This window comes from Strix uralensis, chromosome 19, assembly GCF_047716275.1.
Source record: "Strix uralensis isolate ZFMK-TIS-50842 chromosome 19, bStrUra1, whole genome shotgun sequence".
NCBI classification, from domain to species: Eukaryota; Metazoa; Chordata; class Aves; order Strigiformes; family Strigidae; genus Strix; species Strix uralensis.
In genome coordinates this window covers 16114810-16136420 of record NC_133990.1, presented here as the reverse complement: position 1 = coordinate 16136420, position 21611 = coordinate 16114810, and the positions used below count along the sequence as shown (strand labels likewise).

Here is a 21611-nt window from a genome sequence, read left to right as displayed (position 1 = left end):
TCTAAACTTCACCTAGCAATCAGTTTATGCCCTCAAAGATGAGGAGCAAAAACTCTCATAAATGTGTTTTAGCTAGTGTAATTGCAGAATGTTCCCCTCCTTATCTGTCTGTATAGCAAATTGGTTTTTACTCCTACCAAGTAGTTTAATTTCAATACCTTGCGGCAATGACTTTGCTATTGCTTGTTTAGAAACATCTCCCCTTAGCCACGTATTTCTGTGAGAAAGAGGGATCATGGTAATCCAGAGGCTCTCGGGTCTTGCTGTGTGAGGTGTCACCAGTTCAGTTGACTTCAATCATCACTTAATCTGGTGTTCTCATAGTGATGGATAATTATATTAAGACTCCCTTGGAAGTCCCCAGTAGCTGGCAAAGCCCCTGGAAGGCCGGATTCACCTGCCTGCAGGGCCACCTGCACCTCGGCTTTTCTAAGCCCTTATGGTAGACAAAGGGTCAGAGATGTATTTTGGACTCGAATCCAGGACCAGCTGATTTGGTCCCAGTTGGAGGACGTATGGACGTGTGTGTATGTAACTTTACATTTCCTCTAGTAACAATAGTTTCTGTAGCATGAGGTTATGAAAGCTGGTGTTTTAATTGGTGCAGCTCTGCCTGTGCTGATGCAGAGAGTAATTTGTGCGCCCTGCCTGTGTTTTACCTTAGGAGCAGGAATGGTGGTCGACTGGGAACAAGAAACCGGGCTCCTGATGACATCGGGAGATGTGAGGATAATCCGGATCTGGGACACAGATCGGGAGATGAAAGTGCAGGTAACATCTGCGTGTTTGTCCCCTTCGCCTCTTCCCTCCCAGAGGTGCAGGGAGTTACCCTGTGCGCAGCCAACGCACCCGAGACGCGTCTGCGGAGAGCTGACAGGCTCTGCAGCTCCTGCTTCCCCACTGCAGAGTCATGTTACAAGATAAATAAAAATACAGACGTACTTAGCGAGTGTGTCAGGTCTTTCCTGGAAGCTGCTGCTGTTATTGTGGGCAGCGCGCAGCGGCGTTCGGGAAAGGTGAAGCTGTGAAACGCAGAGGCGGGCACCGGGATGCAGATAGGGTTTCCTATTAGCACGTAATTGAAAGAGTGTAAAAATTCTTGAGGAAACATGGTGAGTTGAGTCACCGGTAGAACGCTCTGACTTACTGCTGCCGTCTCTGCTTCTCCGGGACACACACGGAGCTAATTACAGAGCAGCTCTGCTCTCGTCCCTACCACCCTTAAAGGGCTGTTTTTGGGAAAGCCGCGTCCGCGCAGGGAGCATTTACGTACCTGCCCAGTCCCCTCCCGAGCGGGGACCCCGGTGCTCAGCAGCACAGAAACACGAGCGTTCCCTGACTCGCCCTGGGCACATGCAGCCCATGGAGCTGTTGCCGGTCCCGGCCAGTCTGGCTCAGGTCAGAAGTTTGCTCCGTGTCGCCTGGCCCAGGTGTCGAATGATGAAGGTGGCGGCGAGGCCGAGCCTGCTGGCAGCTCCCTCGGCATCCCCACGCCCCCCCGGGGAGCTCTGCAGAGCCCTGGGGCACCCGGGACCTTCCCATCTCCCCTCGGCAGCGCGGCAGCGGTGTCTGTCCTACGTAAGTGTCTGTGCGGTGTGACCGGGGGGAGGCGCTGCAGGCGCTGTCAGTCGTAATCAAGTGAAAGTTTGTCAGAAATTACAAGGAGAAGCAGCTGGCCTGTGAGAATGGAGTCACCGTGCTGGAGAAGAAAGGAAGACTAGTTTTCAAAGCTTCTAGAAATTAATTACCCTTGGATGAACATTAATTACGACACTTTGACCCTGCAGTGCAGGATAATTAAGTCTACGTTAATCTTAATTACTTTCACGTATTATTTTTTCTATGTAAATTAGGGAACAGCAAAATTCAGGCGGTGAAAATATTTTAAATTATGATGATTAATGATTGCACTGAAAGTATTTAAAAACACGTTGTTTCTTTTTTAATTGCAAAAATGGGTTGTGTTGAAATTCAAGTGATTGAAACTCCCTGACTCAGTAACACTGGAAAAGTGAAATTCAGCACAAAGAGCAGCGAAGCTGTGTAATCCGAGCTAATAAAGGTGTCTTCCCACTCTTTGAACTACAAAAACTACCTCTGGAAGCACTTGGGATGTAGCTGAAGAGGCAAGTGCTTCATTTTCACCTCTCTGTTCCTGCTTCAAAGGCAGGGCCCGGGCAGAGGCTGGTGGAGGAGCTGCTGAGAGCGGCGCCGAGGTCGGGGCCTCCAGCCAGCGGCGGGGAGAGGGGAATGTGCACGGCAGCAAAAATAGGGTTGAGGTGTGAAATTAGCTCCTGCAGTTCTAACAGCCTCCTGATTGTTAGCCCGCTTCTTCCGTGCTGCTTAGCTTTTTTGACCTGTTTTAATTGAAAATGTTTTTCCTCGTAGCAGGCGTAGATATTATTCCAAGCAATTATTTTGCTTATAGCAAGTAAAAAGGGGAAGGTAGCGGTGTTCGGCAGCGTGCACGCCGTGCCCCCAGCACAGCTGTCCTTGCAAGCTCCAGCCTCCTTTTTCCAATGTCATTTTTTTTAATACGCGCAGTGTCTGGCTCCAGATGAGATAACCTGGATCTACTCATCACACGTCCTAAAGCGGGGACCAATAGGTGCCACAGCCCCGGCTCGCTTTTACCCTGCGTCAGCGATTCTCCGGGGCTGGATTGCCGGCCGGCCGCTCGCCGCGGTGTCACGGCTCCCGTGTCCGCGCTGACGTCGGTCGGGAGCGCTGGGGCTGCCTCGGCACCGCTCGCTGCCTCCGGGCGCCCAGGGGAGGAGGGTCACGCTCGGGCAGGCTGAGCTTGGCCCGACGGCAGCAACGCCCAGGGCTCTGCAGAAGTGTAGCGATGGTCCTAACCGTGAGAGGAGGAAGAGCACTGAGTGTTTAAAAAATAAAAAATATAAAGAAACTGAAAGAAAAGAACTTTGTTAGTGATAACTGGAGCCATTCTGGGTAAAGGGAACTGCCTTCTGGCAAAGTCAGTTTATTGTTTCCAGGGGACAGATATGTTTGTGTCCGGTACACAAAAAAAAGCTGCTTTTACAAGAGGCATTTAAATAACTTCCTAGAGCTTGTTTGGGTGTTGCTATGATGTACAAAAAGGGCTAATACCTCGCAGCTTTGTCCCTGATACCTTGCAGCTCTGTTGTACCTTTTTCGGCGTGGATGGTGGTACCTATAGCGTACTGCACGTTTGCTTTTCTATGTGGCGGTGTAGATGCCATGACAAGTTTTTTGCTTTTTACAGGTATATTTGTTGTATATGACTCTTCTCCACCAAGTCTATGCTGTCCCTCCTGTCTTTGCAATGGCATTTACAACTTGTACCCAACAAAGATGGTTCATGGAGAAATAACTCCTCTGGCCATTTATTTTAACTAATTAGATATTCTTAGTAGACAATAATATTAACTCCTTCCCAAAACAGACCTTGCCTTCATTTTGGTTTACAAAACTGATTTGTAAGAGCTAGTTTTGCTGGAATTCCTCCTCTGGGCCTGGCTCTTTGGGTTGAACTGTGGGACTTGTGGCTCAAACACAGGGCAGCGGCAGTGACCGTCGTCCCCAGGGTCACCACCCTCTCATTTCTGGTCACGTCTGGAGAGCCTGAAGGAGAACTTCACACTGATGCAGTGTCTCAGTGTTCTGAGGGACAGGTGGAAACCCTGGTTTCGTTTTGGGCTGATTTAGAGAATGGGGAAAGGAAGAGGACATTGGGTCCATCTGGTTTAGGACCTTGACTGTAGGGACTTGAAGACACGTCACGGTCTCAGCTTGGTTTTCCTGTGCTTTCTCCTTAGGATATCCCCACTGGAGCCGACAGCTGTGTGACCAGCCTCTCGTGTGATTCGCATCGTTCGTTAATTGTGGCGGGGCTGGGCGACGGCTCCATCCGCGTGTTCGACAGGAGGATGGCTCTGAGTGAATGGTAACTACCCGTCCTTCCCCGGTCTGGTGGGATCCTCACGTTTCCTCCTCCTCCCCTTCAAACGGTTCTCTACTTGTCCCTCAGCCGTGTCATGACCTACCGAGAGCACACAGCCTGGGTGGTGAAGGCATACTTGCAGAAGCATCCTGAAGGCAACATCATGAGCGTCAGGTAACAGAGATTTTTGAGCTGTTTTCTCTTCAACACGGGTTGGGTTTCTGTTTAAATTCTGCCTCTGGTATTTTAAGAGCTGAGAGGGTAAAACTGTTTAGTTTGACATTCGCTTTAGTAATTAACTTCTGCTCCAAACTCAGTGGAGAGAAGGCACAAAGAAATGTGAAGCTTTCCTTGGAAGCCTGTTAGTGTGGTTTGAGAGTAAACAAGGAGGCGTCTCTGCTGAAATCACTATCACGAGGCATGTGAGGGAGGAATCGGGTGAACCAGAAACCTGAGCTAGATATAGTAGATCTTGTGGTGGTTGTTCTTTATTGCCAACATCTCCACAGGGTCATTTGAGAGAGAACACGAGAAGGAAGGTGGATGCTGCATCTGTTGGGCATATTGCTGTGCAGGATTACTTTGCTGTCTAGCAATTTGCTACACATAAATCCATTTCTGCTGCCTGGTAAATACTGCGGCGAGAGCAGCATATACTTATTTGGCCATTAAAGAACAGCAGAATATAATTTATTGTTGCAAAACCACTGTTTGCACACAAAGAGGCTCTTTTTCTTGATTACAAAATGAAAACAAAACATAATTTTCTGGGATTCAGAACATTCCTGACGTGGGGGATGGGCCAGCAAAAATGTATTAAGATTTTCAGAACGGGGATTATGTGATGCAGCTGCCAGATTTGTCAAGCTCACATATTAGAGGTTTTAATCTTCCTTTCCGTAATCTCCTTCGACAATCCCAGGGGTCAGGCCTGTGTGCTTGGCCAGCCTGGGGCTGAAGGCTCATTTTTTCCCTCCTCTCAGTGCCCTTCTCAGCACATGGTGCTTCCTCTCAGGACTGCAGAGGGATGAGAAAATGTTGTACATCAAAAGGCAGGTCTGGTCTCGTGCCAGAGGAACTCGGTTGGTTGAGACAAGCCACCTTGCTTTCAGTTTCTCCCAGTTCACTCTCTTCTTCGGTTAACAGCAAGATCTAAGAAAAACAAGTCTTAGGACGTAGCGAGGTCTTGGTCCAGCTATTTCCTGAGAAACTTGAGGGCACTATATTGCTTGTGGAGCAGTTCTCTGAACCTCAGCCAAACTTTTTAGCTCGACCAGAGTGTTTGTACCGCAGGAGCGGTGACTCTGAGCCAGATCCCGCCGCTCTCCGGGGCTGGCTCAGTGGGGGATGCTGAGTTCAGCCGCTCTGAGCCGTGCGCTGGTGCCGCCGCAGCGCTTCTCCTTAACCAGCAGCTCTGGCAGCGTTGCTAGAAAAGGTCCTTAAACACCTGCTCAGTATCCTGGTTAGCAGCTTAGCTGCTGTTGACTTCTTGTTGCCTCTTGCTGTTCAGCTGGGCTGTGTTTTCCAGTGTAGTCCCTCATCCCAGAACTTCCATTTTAAAGCTCTTGCATGGTCTTCCAGTACATTCAGAACTATTTTCAATCTTACCGAGGTTCAAAGCTTTAAATGAATTTACTGTGCATTTGATCTCGCTCAAACAATATTTCCATCTAGTCTTTAGGATCTAAATCAACCTCAAATTTAATTTGTCTTGAATTTAATTATGTGACAGCTGGAGTTGCAGCTTCTTATAATGATGTAAGTAATCCTGTATAACAGCGTTTTGATCAGTATTAGTTATTCCAGAGGTAAGAAACCGAAGGCAGAATGCTTCTTGATGCCTTTGTTGTTCTTAACTCTGTAGGGCGATTCACAGTTGTGTGGCCATCAGTGACTTGGGAAAAAAATAGCACTTTAAAAGTTGTGGTGCCAAAAGCCTCACTGCTGTACCAGCAGAATAAGATGGGATGAGTTGATTTTGAATTTAATTTCCGTAAGAGAGTTTTCTGTCTGTCTTTCTGTACATCACTCGACCGGTCTCTCACAAGGAGTTCAGATGTACCATAGCAAAGTCTGCGCTCCTCGGTTCCGGGGCTGTAGGAGAAGATACACCCTCTTCACACTGAACAGACGTGATGCTGCTGATGTATTTCAGAGAAGTCGCTTAACAGCAAGAAATCTTTTGTGTTCGGAAGGTGCTTGATCTCCTAAGCTCAGTGTCTTGCCGCTGGTGCTCTGCCCCCCCTCTCCTCCCCGGTGCCGCTGTCAGCAGGGCTGAGACGTCGCCGGCGCCTTGGCAGGGTTTGTTACGCCTGGTCGCAGAGTACTTTGGGCTTGTGCATCTGCGTCCGGACGTTTGGCATAATGGTGGTACCAGCAGATCCCAGCTGGTTTGAGTTTTCTAATACAATTTCCTACTGTGAGGAGGAATTCGGGTCTGACGTGCAGCTCGGTGTATCGAGTGTGACATAACAGTGAAGACACTTACACTCAGTGATGAGCTGTGAGCGGTAAAAGTAATAATGGATCACTCCTGAGGGCAGGGGCTGGGCTGTTTGCACAGCACCGGGTGCGAGGTGGGTGGCACCAAATGTGGGTGACATCAGTGGGAATTCAGCTGCGCTGACAGGGCACGCAAAGGTGCGCGTCTCCTCTGTCTGGATTTTCCGAGCAAGGTGGCAAACACCTCGAGTTCCTGGGCTTTAGGATCTGGTTTGGGCACAGCCTGACGTCGTGAAACTCGTGTGTTGGCAGTGTCAACGGAGATGTGCGGTTCTTCGACCCCCGGATGCCAGAGTCCATGAAGGTCCTGCAGATAGTCAAAGGGCTGACGGCCCTTGACATTCACCCACAAGCCAACCTCTTTGCGTGGTAAGTTCTGGTTTCATCTCTGCGTCCCTGCGGCGGATGGAGAGGACAGTCTGTCTCTGCAGGCACCATTCATGCGGTTCTGTTGGGTTTGTTGTTTGTTTAAGCTCACCACAGGCAGTGCAGCTTCTTTCCCATGTTTGCAGCTCGGGAATTTTGCCCCTTGCACACGTTGGTGAAGCCCCTGCACTGGTGACTTGGTGATGGTGCACAGTCCTACACTCCTCTGTCGGATCCCGTTCAAAGCCACTGTGTGTATTTTGGGGCTCTGAGCGGGGACCAGCAACTGCTCCACAGCCACATACCCTGGAGGTTGTTGGGGGTCCCCTTTCAGTGCGTGTGCACGTCAGCTCGTCATGTTTCTCTGTGTCAGTGTAAGAGGTAACTGTGGTTCCAGCCTTTCTGTAAATCTCTCTGCACTGAGGCTGCCACAGTACAGTTAAAGTCGGGCTCCCCACTTCCAAGAACTCGTTGCACGCTGGTCTGATAAACTGCCGAGGTCAACACAGCTGGAAAGGGGCTGTAGGCAACAATATTGTTACCACCGTGTTCTCTTGATTCCCTTCCAGTGGCTCAATGAATCAGTTCACTGCCATCTACAATGGAAATGGGGAGCTGATCAACAATATTAAATACTACGATGGTTTTATGGGACAGAGAGTTGGAGCCATCAGCTGCCTGGCTTTCCATCCTCACTGGGTCTGTATTCTCTCTTTTTGGATACTGGGATTTGCATTTCTTAGTTTTGCCTTGGAGGAGGGGGAGGCGCAGAGACGCCTCTGGCACAGAGAGGTGCTGCCCCAGCCCGGTTTCCTGAGGGTGCTTTGAGCCCCACAGCCCAGGCCAGAGCTTGGCCCCCCCGGCTGCTCCAGACAACGGCGCGGGTGGTGCCGAGGTGTGTGACGTGCACCTGAGGCCAGCACAGGGCTCCCAACCACGGAGCCCTTTTTACTTGCAGCTGGACTCGATACACCGTTCCCATTTCTTCCCATCGCTCCAGGACTGCAGCCTGGCTTAGCTCTGTAGTTCTTGCCACAGAAGTTGTCCGAGGTGAATTTGCCTGGAGCTGACTGGAGAGGTGCAGTCTCTCACTTCCAGCACGCAAAATTTTTTGTGCTTATTTATTCTCTTTGCAGACAGTGGGCTCAGCCTCGTGTCTCTGGGGCTGCTCTTGCAGCGCTTATGTAAGGCTTTAGGCAGACCTGATGCTGTGCAGCACATCAGAAAAATGAGAGAACTGCAAAAATTAAAGGTATAAGCTGATAAAGTCTAGAATGAATCAGAGTAAAAAGGAGTTTTCAAAATATATCACAGCCGAGGTGGCTCTGCAGTAGTTGTTAGAGACTCTGGTTGCTACTTAATTAGGAGGCAGGTGCCCATCTGCATTACGGACTTCGGCTCACCCAGAGATGAGGAGAAAGGAGGGGGGTTGGAAGCCTGAGAAAACAGTGTGAAGGGACAGGAGAAACAGGAGGAGGTTAAAGAAGGCGTTTAGACAGAGAGTAATTTTAGAAACCTGTGGATCCAGGCACAGATATTTAATGTGCAATGGGAAAGAGCGGTGGGAACGCTGAAGGGCCTCGAGGAGAGGAGGGAAGAGCTGTGCTACCCAGCGATGGGTTGGCGTTAGCTGGGCAGGGAGAGGGAAGGAGCTTTCCTGCGTTACGTGCGGTTTACGTCCTGGGGAGAGCGAGGTTAAAGGACAGCTCATCTCCGGGGTTTTGAAAAGCTGCTTTGCAAAAAGCTAAAGGGCGATTTTGCCGTCCTGCAGTTTGGGGGACGGAGAAAGAAGCAGCTAATTGCTTGAAATGTTTTGGCTCTTTAAACAAGCAAACAAAGCCAGCCCTGTCCAGGCCGGGTCTCCACGGCTGGGATTGTTCCTGGGCCTCTCAGTGGAGGGAGTGCTAATTTTCAGTCCAGGCAACTGTTCCTAACTAGCAGATTTGCAGTCGTTTAGAAAAATTATGTTAGCAGTTGGCAACTAATAGTCACCATAATTTTTCCCTCTGGCTGAAATGGGCATATAACTCGCCGGGACGATGTAGGTGCTGGCAGGAATGTCGTCAGAGCTGCGTTGGCAGATGCACTTAAGAGCTTTCGAGCATCTGGGCGTTACTGCTGAAAATGTCGGCCGTGACCATTTCGCCCGCGATGTGCCTCTCGTTACTGCGTGACACCTGTATGTTTATCCCCATTTGCTCTCTCCCCAGCCTCATTTGGCAGTCGGAAGCAATGACTACTACATCTCGGTGTACTCAGTGGAGAAGCGGATCAGATAACGGCTCGTGGCAGCGGCACTGGAGGAGGGAGTCCCAGCGGGCAGGGCCGTGTCTCACCTATAATGTACATAGTGAAATTATCGACTTGAATGTTTAGTGTTGGCTGCTGCTGCAACCCATAACTTGAACATTTTTTTTTCTGACTTAGCTACTGATGATTTTGACAAGGGGAAGAGAGACAATCTCCTTTTTTTGGTTGGGTTTTTTTTTTTTTCCCCAGCTATATCCTCTAAAAGCTACAGAAAAGCAACATTTTATTTTTGTTTCCAGTGGTTGGCTTCTCTGTTAGAAACACGGCTCCTGAGCTTGGAAGGACTGGATGAGGCAATACCCTTGGAAAGGGCTTTCTGTTTTAGTCCTTGTTTCTTTTGTTTTGCTGGAGTGTAGGTTGCTTTAAGGACTGAAGTCAGGACTCACCTACAGCTCTGTGCGTTCGACCGGAGCACGGGACCCCTCCAGCTGCTGCCTACCCTGTGCCAAACAGTAATTCCTCCGACGGGGCAGCGAGACCTGAGCTGTCCAGCTGCAGAACAATGTACCTGCTCCTGCACTGCCCAAGCGTGGGCAAGGGAGGCAGGAAAGCGTCTCCTCTGCATGAACCTTGTCCCCTCTGCAGCGTCCTCTCCAGTGGAAGCAAAGACAGAAGGCGACTTGGTGGCAAGGGGAGGCAGGGATCCTGAGGAAAGAGGCTTGAGGAGATGGCAGGAGCAGGGCAGGATCCCACTGTACTGTAAGGTTGCACGTACAGGAAGAAGAGGGAAGAAAGAGAACGAACATCTCTAAGGTCCCACCAAGCCTGGAGCAAGTCACTCATGGAACCACTTTCCAGCCAAGCACACGGTGCTGGTGGGGAGGTCTGGGGTGTCTCGGTCACTGGTACTTCTGCAGTCACTGTCCTGCCCACAGTGAACCCCACAAACACGTTGGGTAGCCTGGGAGCTCTGCCCGGCCGGCGAGGGAGGCTCCGGGTTCAAGCCACGGGCTTTCATTTGCTCCAATGTGCTCATGTTCAGCAAGATGATGGTCAGGAGAATTTGCACACTTGCTGCTGCCTGTAAGCAGCTGCACACACTGTGTGGATGTGGCTGTGGCTTGTCTGTCTGTCCCTGCAGAACCGGGCAGGTAACCACACGTGGTCTGAGCACCAGAGAATCACGAAAGAGGGGGAAGACAGCAGGTTGTCCTGCTTTGAGCAAAACAGCTTTGTCCCAGCTATCTAGGGGAAAGCCTGCTCCACCTCCGCACCTTCCCTGTCTGAATAAGGAATGTTTCTGTCCCTTGAAACCCGCGGTGGGTCTGAGGTGGGTGTGGGCAGGGGTAAGCAAAGCCACAGCGCAGGTTTCTTTCGAGCGCTGCCGAGGTGCGATTCCGCTGGCCCAGAGCAGAACTCACGCTGTGCAAAAATCACTGCGGCGACAAAGGTCAACCTGCTCAGTCCAGACGTCCCCGGTTTTTCTTCCAGCCGGTATCACGGGGTCTGCAGGCTCCGACCGAACTGCCAGCGAAGGAAACGCTGATGAGGGAAGGGGTGAGAAACGTCGCTCCTGCGCGGGCGGCAGCTTCACCTCTGCCGCGGCGCCTGTGGACAGCGTCTGACCTGTCGCCGCTCCTCACGCACCCGATAATCCCTTTCCTACATGTGTCGGGGCTGCTGGGCCACGTGGGGCGGTGGGGATGGCCCGGGGGCTGTCCCAGGCTCACAGGGAGGGTCCCTGAACCGCGGAGCTGGAGCAGACGCCAAAGGCTGGGCGCTGTGTCCTCACCCTGAGCACCGTCACCGTCCCCCCGCAGCAGGGAGGCCGAGGGCCGCTTCACAGGATGTTGAATCAAAGGCTTTAAACTTCAGAAAAACTACCTAGAAGTCCACTTTTAAGTTACCAAAAGTTAATTATGGTCTAACAGAGCTGTGCCTCTTCCCGCTCCCAGCGGTACGCGCCTCCTCCACCCGCCCCGTGCCGGGGCCCGACGAGCGTGGAGCCAGAGTTTGGGATCTACACGTAACCAATTAACATACACAGCTTAAAAAACAATAGATTTTTAACTTATATCAGTGTATTCACGAAAGGAACGAGAAATACCTGGCAAAATGCGAAGGTGCGTGGTGGGAAGCTGCTGTTCCCTGCCAGCGCTCCCCGGTGCCAGCCAGCCCCTGCGGCCAGGAGGTGGGTTTTTAACTAACTCGGCCTGTTTAGCTTTCATCCAAGCGTGTGCGTGTGTGGGCTCTATTTTCACAGGTCTGATGCAGAGATTCAATCATGAAGTTTAACCAAGGATCTGGAGAGCATCCTACCTAAAAGTTCACTTATCTCTATTTATTTTACAAAAATAAAAAAATATAAAAAAGCCACACGATTGTAATGTGAGAGTAAAACAATTACAAACAAATAAATGGTTAATAAAAAATAAATGCAGAAACACTTCCCTGTGTGAGGATCATTTCCTGGGGCAGACGTGGGGGGGGGGGGACAGCTCCAGCCAGTTTTGGGTGGGAGGCTGCCTGGTTCTGGGCAGTTCTGGTGCAGAAAGAGCCCGGTTACAGGTGGAGGTCCTGGGTGAAAGACACGTGGCTGGGCCCAGCTCGCTGCTGCCGAGGTGGAGCAGAGACGCAGCGTTTCTGCTGGGCAGCTCTGCGGGAACATGCGTGTGGATCTGAGCCCCAAATCCAGCTCTCGAGCGGTGGCTGGGGCCCAAATGGGAACAGTCAACGTTGTCCTCGGCCCGCGGGCCTGCGCAGGGTGTCCCACCAGCGCGGGGACCGATGCTCCTGCATCCGCCTGGGTCCCGGCTGAGGCACCAAATCCCCACCAGCACCTCACATTCCCGTTCCGGCGTCAACAGTGAGAGCAGAGGGGCCCTGGGCAGGGCCTTTGGGCGCAGGGGAGGACGGGCAGGACGAGCTGTTGGGGCGACCATCAAACCCACCGAGACGCAGGTTGTGTCCCCGCTGCCCCTCGGGGTGACCCCCACGGCAGCACCGGGCACCAGCGGGGTTAAACGGCCCACGAGGGGCTCGACATCGCTGGGGCCGTGGCACTGGGAACCACCTTCCACATAGTTTTATTTCTATTATTTTTCACCTCGACCCAGCTGCCGCTCTGCAGGACAGCGTTGCGTTTGCAGCAGCAGCGTGGATGCGAGGGCCGGGCTCTAATCACCTTCTCCACAGGCGAAACTGTAATTAGGGTTGTGGGGAGGCAATTGGATAATTGGGTGATGCGGGGCAAAACTGCAGCGAGGAAAAAGAGGCGTTTTCTGGCACCTGGCCTCACAAGTCCAAATTGTTTAAGCGAGCTTTGATGGCGTTGGGCAGCGCTGTACTGCAGCTGTGGCACCTCCAAAAATAACCGGGATTGGACTGGGCCAGTGCGGGGTGGCCAGGGACACGGTGGCCACACTGGCCCTTGGGGCAAACCCCTGCAAGTGGGTTGTGGGACAGGGAGAGCGGGAATGGCTGCGGACGCGGGAGCCGGGATTCCCACCCCTTGGGGCTGCCGTGAGCCCCCAGTGCCCCCGTGGCCACAATAAAGCTGAAGTGATGGCCACGGCCTGTCCTGGCCCCCAGGTGCATCCCCTCTCGCCACTGTCAGGCCGTTTGTGGTGGGGCCACATTCGCTTCTCCTGGCCCTGGGGACCCCCAGGGACCCCAAACCCACGGGCAGCGCTGGACCCTCTCCTGTGTGGGGACGTGGGGACACAGGGCCACGTCCCTGCAGGGGCAATGGGGACAGGGGTCTCCATTCATCACAGCCCTGCAGCCCCCCCCTGCAGTGCCCCCAGCGCCCCACCTCTGCCCTACAGCCCCCCCACCTCCTACAGTGCCCCAATCCCTTATATTGCTCCATCCCCTATAGCACACCTACCCCCTAGACCCCCCATCCCCTATAGCCCCCATCCCCTACACCCCCCATCCCCTATAGCCCCCATCCCCTATACCCTCATCCTCTGTAGCCCCCATTCTCTATCCCCCATCCCCTACACACCCCATCCCCTATAGTCCCCATCCCCTATAGCCCCCATCCCCTACACCCCCCATCCCTTATAGCCCCCATCCCCTACACCCCCCATCCCCTATAGCCCCCATCCCCTACACCCCCCATCCCTTATAGCCCCCATCCCCTACACCCCCCATCCCCTATAGCCCCCATCCCCTACGCCCCCCATCCCCTATTAGTCCCCCATCCCCTATAGCCCCCATCCCCTACAACCCCCCATCCCCTATAGCCCCCCATCCCCTATACCCTCATCCTCTGTAGCCCCCATTCTCTATCCCCCATCCCCTATACCCTCATGCCCCATCTCCTACAGCCCCCATCCCCTATAGCCCCCATCCCCTATAGCCCCCATCCCCTGTAGCCCCCCATCCCCTCTACCCTCATCCTCTGTAGCCCCCATTCTCTATCCCCCATCCCCTATACCCTCATCCCCCACCCCCTACACCCCCATCCCCTACACCCCCCCCCCGTTCCCGCCCGTTCCCTCCGCGCCCCCATAGCGCCCCCCAGCGGCGCGCGCCCGCCCCTGCTCCGCGCTCACCTTCGCGTTCTGCCGGGCCGGGCCCTGCGCGGCCGCCGTCGGGGGAGGGGCGGGGGCGGGGCCAGAGCGGGGCCGGGCCCCGGGGCAGGAGCGGCGGCGGGGCCATGGGGAACCTCTTCGGGCGGAAGCGGCGGAGCCGCGTCACGGAGCAGGACAAGGCGGTGCTGGTGAGCGCGGCGGCGGGCCTGGCCCGGCGGGGGGGCCGCGGCCGCGGGGGGGGCCGGGCCGGGGCCGGGGGGAGGCCGGGGCCGGGCCCAGCTCGGTCAGCGCCGGCGCGTTTCCCCGCGCAGGGACCGGCGGAGCCACCGGGCCCGGCCCCCGAGCGGCCGCGGGCTCCGGGGCGCGCTCCCCGGCGGCGGGTCCGCGGCGTTCTCGGTGCGGAGAAGGACGGAGGGGGGTGAGGCGGGGGGGGCCGTGCCGGTCTGAGGGCGGCGGCGGCGGGGGGGAGCCCCGGGAGTTGCGCCGCCGGTGAGGCGGGGGGGGAGCGCCGGGCCGGTGCGAGCGGGCGGGGGGGGTTGGCTGGAGCCGTCAGGACTCGCCTTGTGACCGGGTCTGTCTGTCCGTCCGTCCGTCCCTCTCTCGTCCGTAGCAACTGAAGCAGCAGCGGGACAAGCTGAAGCAGTATCAGAAGCGGATAAGCCTGAACCTGGAGCGGGAGCGGGCGCTGGCCCGGCAGCTGCTGAAGGAGGGCAAGAAAGAGTGAGCGAGGGGGTGTCCCGCTGCCGGGGGGGGCGAGGGCCCGGCGGGAGCAGGGGGTGTCAGGGTGCAACGAAGGGTCACCCCCTCGAGAGGGGAAGTTACTCAGTCGCAGGTACGGGTGAGCCTTGGCGGTAGTTAGACTCTTCCTTCAGGAAGGAACCTCGGTGTGGAGTTTCATACTCACCAGCCGAGAGGGGCTCCCTGCGTTCCCCAGGTGTGAAAACAGGTCGGCAAAGCCGTCAAAAAGCCGTTCTCTTTCTCTACTGCAAAGTGGCCAAGGGGCGGACAGATGCTGTGACCATCTCGTACGTCTGATTTTGGGTGTCTATCATAAGCCTCTTGTGCAAGGGCTTCGTTTTGCATCGCTACAGCACAACTGGCCCAGTGAAGTCCTAATCGACAACAAATACACCTAAATTTCCAGGCACCCGATTAGCAAATTTGTGATTGATTTGCTCATCCCTATTCTTCACAGGAGCAGTTCACAGTTGTCATTTAATTTGCACACGGTTTTTTCCTCTTTTGGAAGAAGCACAAAACAAATGTGGCTTTGACGTGATTCTTTTAGACTTGTTTGCTTTCATCTGTGCTGAGTTTTCCTCCTCCTGTTTTCCTTCAGAAAAGCCATGCTCTTGCTAAAGAAGAAGCGTTACCAAGAGCAACTTCTAGATAAAACAGAAAACCAAATCAGCAACTTGGAGCGGATGGTAAGCGAGAATCAGTTGCTGTAGGCTGTGAGTGCCCGCTGTGTGCGCTTGGTATAAGTCTTTTTTCTGGGGTGGGGGTTCATTTTCGTTGTGTGGAATTGTGTTTTAACTGTCAAGCCCTAATGTGGGTTTAGTCCTCTGCCCGGAGAGCTGATGTCTCTGAAATCATACGTGTGCCGTGACTCTTCCCTGAAGAACCAAGTGGTGAGGGTGTGTGCAGTCTGCAGGGCAGGTTACCTGTCGCATACGTGTTCTCTAGGTTAGTAAAACTTTGGTCACAATGCGGACAGCTGCCGTAGAAACTTCCTCAGGGCTGCTTTGGTACCTTCATTTCGGAAATGGATGTGTTTGTTCTGGGGTAGCCATGGAAATTGGCCTCATCTTAGACTGTCAGCTAGAAAATCAGTTAAAGAGCTGTTGGAAATGCTTTTGCAGCTGCCTGTGGTAAGGCTTTTTGTGTGCATGTTTCTCGCTACTGGTATAATTTAATCTGCTGTTCACTAGAGAAGGGGCTCTGGACTGATTTCTCCTTGCAGTTTCTCTTGGCAGTCTGTGTCTGGCTGGCGATGGGAATGTGGCAGCCTGTGATGTTTCCCCTTTTCCTTTCTGCTTCAGGTCCAGGATATTGAGTTCACCCAGATTGAAATGAAGGTCATTGAGGGTCTGAAAATAGGCAACGAGTGTCTGAACAAAATGCACCAGGTATGTGTGACCAAGTCACCTGAGCACACTTCTGCCTTGGACTAGGCAGAGTCTGGGCTGTTTGTAGCTGTCTCCCCACAGACCTCGCTCATGTGGTTTTTGGCTCTTTTCTTCAGGTTATGTCAATAGAAGAAGTAGAACGAATAATAGGTGAAACCCAAGATGCTGTGGAGTACCAGAGGGTATGTACTGCGTGTGTGAGCAGAGACTGCCTGCTGTGCAGGGTTTCTCTGATGAGCACTTCCCAGCCTTATTTAAGAGGCAACCAGATTGGGAATTACATCTCAGTTGTACCCCTTCACCCCGCATTTACGTTGCTCTCCCATGTGTGTGTACCGTGCTGCGAGCCGTAGAGCTGCTTCTGCTGTGCTGTTGTTGACTGGAATGTGTCTTTTCCTCTCTTTTATAGCAAATAGATGAGATACTGGCTGGCGGCCTGACTGAGGAAGATGAAGATGCCATTCTAGAAGAACTAAACACTATTACTCAGGTAGGACTGATGTAATTACTTTAAATCACATTTTCAGGAAGCTGTTTGTAGTAGGGGAGAAATCCCCCACTCTCGATAGTTTATCTTATTTTGCCAGAGATCCCAGTTATACCTGTTTATGCCCCATTATTGTGTCATCAAAGATCAAGCTAATTGCTCCACACGCGGGGATCATTTAAAACTGGGATGCTTTTAAGGGCTGTACCTTATTTGCTGTCTGTTACAGCCAGCTGATCTCTGTTCCTCCTGGATATCTGTTCCACTTCACCAGATGACGATCTCGAAAGTCCAGGCCGTGCTCACACAGCAGGAATTCGTGTCCATCCTCACCCCCACCCTCCTCCGTGGGCTGGTGGCTCTTCCCAACCCTGCAGGGAACATGCAGCCAGTGGAGAGGCTGCTCCTGCGTTGCTGTGAGGAGACTCATAGCCAGTACAGGGGCCTATTAAGTCTCATTTAATAACAAAACAAGCGCCTTGTACTCACTCACTGGGCAGTACTGAAGCCCATAACCCTTCCTGCGGTTCTGGAGGCAGATGCCAGTTTGTGTGTGGAATCTCTGTGATTATTACCCTGTTCCCAGACATTCTCTGCACAAAGGGCGGTGCAAGGGGGTGCGACCGCTGCCTGGTACGTGGGGTGTGTGTCATGGGTTGTCTTTAATGTTCTTGCAGGAACAGATGGAGCTTCCAGAAGTTCCTTCCGAGCCGCTGCCAGAACAGATCCCAGGTATGTTTTCTCTGTGTGCTCTGCAGCTTTGGCTTCTCGTACTTCTCAGTTCCATGCAATAGGCTGAGACCCTCTCCTGCTGTAAGTATTGTCCTGGCAGATGTGGAGAAACGTAAAGTTTGGGGTTTGAAGCCCCATTGATCTGGGCTACACAAGCTTCCCTCGCGCAGCTCTGACAAATCCAGCTGACCCTTTACCCTAAGAGGACGCAAGGCTCTTTGTTCAGTCAGCATCTAGCCATTCCCCTTGAAGATTTCCTTTTTGTTACATCCACTGTTCTTAAGTCACACTTTGAGACCACCAGCTGCCTTGCAAGGCCCAGCGTATGTTCCAGTGTGAAGCTCCTTGAGAAGCTCCGTCCTTGCTTGACCCAGGCAGGACACACAACACCCGAGCTGGTCCCCTGCATGTTGTCACAAGGTGCTGCCACACAGGAACAGGTTTTTGTGACCACAGCTATCGGCATTCACGCTGCACAAAATGATTTCACTGAAGCTCATGACAAGTCGTAGCTCTTGTGACCTCGCTTCAGGTGACAACAGTCATTTTGAGCTGGGTGAGGATCGCTGGAGTCCCACAATTCCAGGACAGTTGGAGCACGAGCTCTGCGCAGCCGATGCTCCATGTGTGTTTGCTCCTGAGCGATCCAAAACCTCTGTGACAGGGTTTGCTGGGTGCGAAGGGGGAAGAGGGAGAGAGCTCGTGGAGCAGAGTGACTGCGTGGGCGCTGTTGGCGTCTGTCCGTGCCGAAAGACTGGAGGTGCAGCCAAACAGGGAGGCAGAGCTGGACTCGGCTGGGTGCCAGAGGGGAAACTAGTGAAAAGTGTCTCCTGGGACAGCAGAACACCGAACCATCAGTCGCAGAAGCTGGACACCCCTATTCAAGGAAACCAGGAGCTGAAAGTGGCCGTTTCCTTGGTGTGGAGCCTGCCCAGGAGAAATGAGAAATGAGATCTGGAGCACAGGTCTTCTGAGGAGCGGCTGAGGGAACTGGGGTGGTTTAGTCTGGAGAAGAGGAGGCTGAGGGGAGACCTCCTGGCCCTCTGCAACTCCCTGAAAGGAGGGTGCAGAGAGGGGGGATGAGTCTCTTGAGCCAAGGAACCAGCGCCAGGACAAGAGGGAATGGCCTCAAGCTGCGCCAGGGCAGGGTCAGACTGGCTCTTAGGAAGGATTTCTTTGCAGAAGGGGTTGTTGGGCGTTGGAATGGGCTGCCCAGGGCAGGGGGGGAGTCCCCATCCCTGGAGGGGTTGAAGAGTCGGGTTGACCCAGCGCTGAGGGATCTGGTGGAGTTGGGAACGGTCAGTGTGAGGTTCATGGTTGGACTGGAGGAGCTTCAAGGGCTTTTCCAACCGAGGTGATTCTGTGAAATCTGGGCTGTGGGGAACAGGGCTGGTTTCTTTTTATTGCTTGTTTACTGGTAAGCGTGGATCAGATGTCCTCTGGCAGCAGGAGGGCCAAACGCAATAGGAGCCGTGCAGCTGGTTGAGCCCCGTTGAGGCTCGTGTCGTCAGATCGAAGGGGTGAGGGGAGCAGCTTGTCTGCCCGCTGCCCTCCGAGAGATCCCTCGCTGCCCTGGATCGGTGCCGCTGGGCTGGTGGCTTACTGAGGTTGTGCTGGGTACGTTCTGAAACTGTTTTAACTCAAGCGCTGTGAAAAAAAGGGGCATATGGGATATGTGGAATTATTTATAACAAACTTTTATTAGTTATGACTTTCCAGGTGCCGTGCAAGCATTTGTTGCTCTACAGAGAAGTGGATGATGAGTCCTAGTTCTTCCTCAGATGACCGGAGATTATTTGCATTCTCTGTTTCTGTAACAAGTTTCTTTTTCTTCCACAGAAGCGTCACCCGTCAAGAACAGGCCAAAACCAGAACTGGTGGCAGCATCTTAACTCCCACTTCTGGGGATTCCCCCATCTAACTTTCACCCAGGACAGTTTGCCATCCCAGCCTGTGCTGGGAACATACAATGCCTCGGCAGCATCCCAGCTGTGCTGGGCGGATTGTGGAGCAGGATTCCCCATGCAGGGTGGGGAACCTCAGCTGATTATTGCTCTTGTATCAAGATTATTTTCTAGTGCTTTCTTTTTTTTGTAACTTAAATTCTAAACTCACTCAGCTGCGCTGTCTCGGGATTAAACAACAACTCTCAAACTTCCAAAGGCAAATGCTTTCTTTAGGTTTGATTTCAGTGGTAAATCTGCCTTTGCTCTGACTGCAGCCCTGGGAATTTCCACCCTCGGAGCCATCACGTTGGAAATGGCTGTCGGCACCGGGCTGGGCGAGAACGAGCCGCTGCCCTCGGGAGCCCTCCGGACCACGCCGGTGTCTGCGCTTCTCTCGGCCCCTTTGCTCCTCTGGTTCTGTTTGTGTCTGGCTGCTGGTGTCTTGTCCTCATGTACGTCAGTCCGGGACGGGCAGAGCGCGGGGCAGCCTGGAAGAAGGCAGCAAGCCTGAGCTTCCGCAGGCCGTGGGTTGAAAACAGTTCTGTCGGCCTTGTGTAAAACCAGCGTACGCGTGAGGGTGTTTCGTTTGAGCAGAGTTGAGGGGTCGCTTGGCTGCGTGCTGGCTGGCAGCAGTGCTGGCTGGGGGGAAAAGCCGCGTCTCCGAGCGGGGTGAAGAGCTGCCTCGGGCTGGGTGTGAGTCAGGCGGTGGGTAACGATTCCCGTTCAGATCCCGCTCTGCCTGCCCGCCTCTGGTAACGCGTGGTGCTGAGCGAGACCTGGGGTGGCAGAAATCTGATAAGCCTCTTAAAATGACAGCAAGGAGTCTTCTGCCTTCGTTAGGAGCCAGGAGTTGTCCCTTGACTGTCTCAGAGTTCACCTTTGCAGCCTGCAGGTGGGCTGAGATCGATTCTGCTTCCAGTTGTCAGCTTGTGTTTATTCCCTCGTAGGGTTGGAGGCAGGAAGGGTCATGCTGGGGTAAACATGAGGCTTGTTCTGTGCTGGACCTGAGGTGTGAAGCTTCTTAACACTCCGAGGACTCTGCTCAGTAGGTAGTTAGAGGGGAGCCCAGTTCCTTGTGAGCCCGCGCTGTGGGGACGGTGTAGCGGGCGCCCGGGGCGGCCCGGGGTGATGGAGCGTTTGGAAAGCTGCCTGGCCAGCCAGGTGGTGGGCAGATGGAGCTGTTCCTGGAAGCAAGTTTACGTGCCAGCTTGCAGATGCTCTTCAGGACACTGCAGGTCTTTATTTATTACGTTCTTGAAGCCACAACCCTTAATCCCTGTGACAGCAGAAGAAGGACCAGAGAGTCCTTGGAGACTTCTAGCAACTGCCTTGGGGGTTGTGTGATCTGGTGCTAGATAATAAGAAGTAATCCCAGAGAGCGTGCTGCTCTCTGCGTGGCGATGGGCCGGCAGCAGCTCTGCTTTGGAGTTGTGCTTTCCACGTCTTCTCCGTTTGTTACGCTCCAGAAACTGGCCGGGGCATCCTCCTCCTCCTCCTCCTCCTCCCGCGTGCGTCTGAGGCAGCGTGCGCCTTGGGGTCGCCCTGTTGCTGATTCTGCTGCACTCGCTCTGTTAATTAGCGTTTCATAACGAAGCTGGGATCCCAGAAGCCTCGGACTGTGTTTATTAACCAGCACAACTTTAGCAAACAACCAACTTTCTCTGAAGTTGGGTTTAAACCGCTCCCTGTGCCGACGCCACATGCGCCAGTTGTCCCGGCCGGTGTCGGGAACAGCCAAAGCCTTCGCCCGGCTCCGCCGCCGGAGCTGACCCGGGCCAGGGCTGGGGCCTGGTGATGTTTTTCTCCCGGCGAGGCTCTGAGGGACCATCCTGGCTCTCCTGCAATGCAGCCTTGTTCCACCAGAGAGAGCCTTGTCCTCATCAGCACGGTGGTGGCTGTAGCTTTCTTGGGCAACGCTTTTCCTTCCAGGCTCCTTCAGCCTGTTTCTAGCCCGGTGCCGACTTGCTTTAAATTTTACTGTTTAATCTGTAATTCATAGGAGCAAATGCTGGACTCTCCCAGTAAGGTCCTGAAGGGCCCTTTCCTGAGAGCACGGCTTTTGCTGCTGGAAATGTGCAAACCCCTCAGACAGGGCTGACCCCCATCGCCGCGCTCGAGGAGGGGAGCGCGCCCCAGGCCCTGGGCTCCAGCCATAGAGACATGAGCCCTCCATCCCTGGGGAAGCTGTGGCCAGGCCAGGCCTGGTCCTGGCAACTGCTAGCCAGGAGCCCAATGCCAGGGAGCCAAACCCCTGCTCGGGTGGAAGCTGGCCTGGAGAGGGAGGGGGGCTGGCGCTGAGGGGGTTAATGCAGCTCCTTGAGTTTGTTAATGAGTAAAGAGGCCGTTTACTGAGGGAACAGGAAAGTTTGGAGCAGATTGCCAGCAGCTTCCTCTTCTAATCCCTGCACCAAACAGATTGTCCTGTGTCTCCTTGGGAGGAAGAGCCAGGAGTGGTGTGTGACCCCTGTGCTGTTCTGTAACAATAAACGATTTCGAATGGTTTCACCGATTCCTCTTCCAGCCTCGTGTTTTCACAGTAAATGTTTTGGATGAGCAAGAGTTGCCTTCCTCCTCCCTCCCCTCTTACTCCCTGCTCCTGGGAGAGCTGTGGGCAGGAAATTTCAGAACAGGCTCCGTGTGTAATAGAAAAACAATCCTGTTCCCCTGGCTGGCCCGGGAAGGCCCGTCTGTGCCTGGCAGCAGCCCTGGGCCACCAGCCACATAGGGGTGAGC

At 53.7% G+C, this 21611-nt stretch overlaps 2 protein-coding genes across 7 annotated transcripts in view; both read left to right on the top strand.

The window, feature by feature from the left end:
- Window positions 1-11491, top strand: part of RPTOR (regulatory associated protein of MTOR complex 1) — a 157234-nt gene extending 145743 nt beyond the window's left edge. For all 4 annotated transcript variants that reach the window (XM_074889555.1, XM_074889554.1, XM_074889553.1 and 1 more), the window contains 6 exons: window positions 665-771; window positions 3801-3928; window positions 4013-4099; window positions 6680-6796; window positions 7363-7492; window positions 9004-11491. In XM_074889555.1, coding sequence (XP_074745656.1) covers window positions 665-771; window positions 3801-3928; window positions 4013-4099; window positions 6680-6796; window positions 7363-7492; window positions 9004-9072 — 638 coding nt within the window. In that variant the 3' untranslated portion in view covers window positions 9073-11491. The remainder of the gene's footprint in view (window positions 1-664; window positions 772-3800; window positions 3929-4012; window positions 4100-6679; window positions 6797-7362; window positions 7493-9003) is intronic.
- A 2170-nt stretch (window positions 11492-13661) lies between these two features.
- Window positions 13662-21385, top strand: CHMP6 (charged multivesicular body protein 6). 3 transcript variants are annotated; one of them, XR_012631551.1, is made up of 9 exons: window positions 13662-13772; window positions 14195-14304; window positions 14924-15011; window positions 15627-15713; window positions 15830-15895; window positions 16123-16203; window positions 16878-16932; window positions 17033-18549; window positions 18772-21385. XR_012631551.1 is itself a non-coding variant. In XM_074889161.1 (8 exons), the coding sequence occupies exons 1-8, from the start codon at window positions 13710-13712 to the stop codon at window positions 18822-18824; spliced, it is 603 nt and encodes a 200-aa protein (XP_074745262.1). In that variant the 5' UTR covers window positions 13662-13709; the 3' UTR covers window positions 18825-21385. The 3 variants fall into 3 exon arrangements, 1 of the variants encoding a protein (XP_074745262.1); XR_012631550.1 differs by having other exon boundaries at window positions 16878-18549; XM_074889161.1 differs by lacking the exon at window positions 17033-18549.
- Window positions 21386-21611: the final 226 nt, after the last annotated feature.

Coding starts and splice junctions, on each gene's coding strand:
- CHMP6 (XM_074889161.1), top strand. CDS start 13,710: ATGGGGAACCTCTTCGGGCGGAAGCGGCGGAGCCGCGTCACGGAGCAG. Junction 16,204..16,877: donor AACTAAACACTATTACTCAG/GTAGGACTGATG, acceptor ATGTTCTTGCAG/GAACAGATGGAGCTTCCAGA. Junction 16,933..18,771: donor GCTGCCAGAACAGATCCCAG/GTATGTTTTCTC, acceptor TTTCTTCCACAG/AAGCGTCACCCGTCAAGAAC.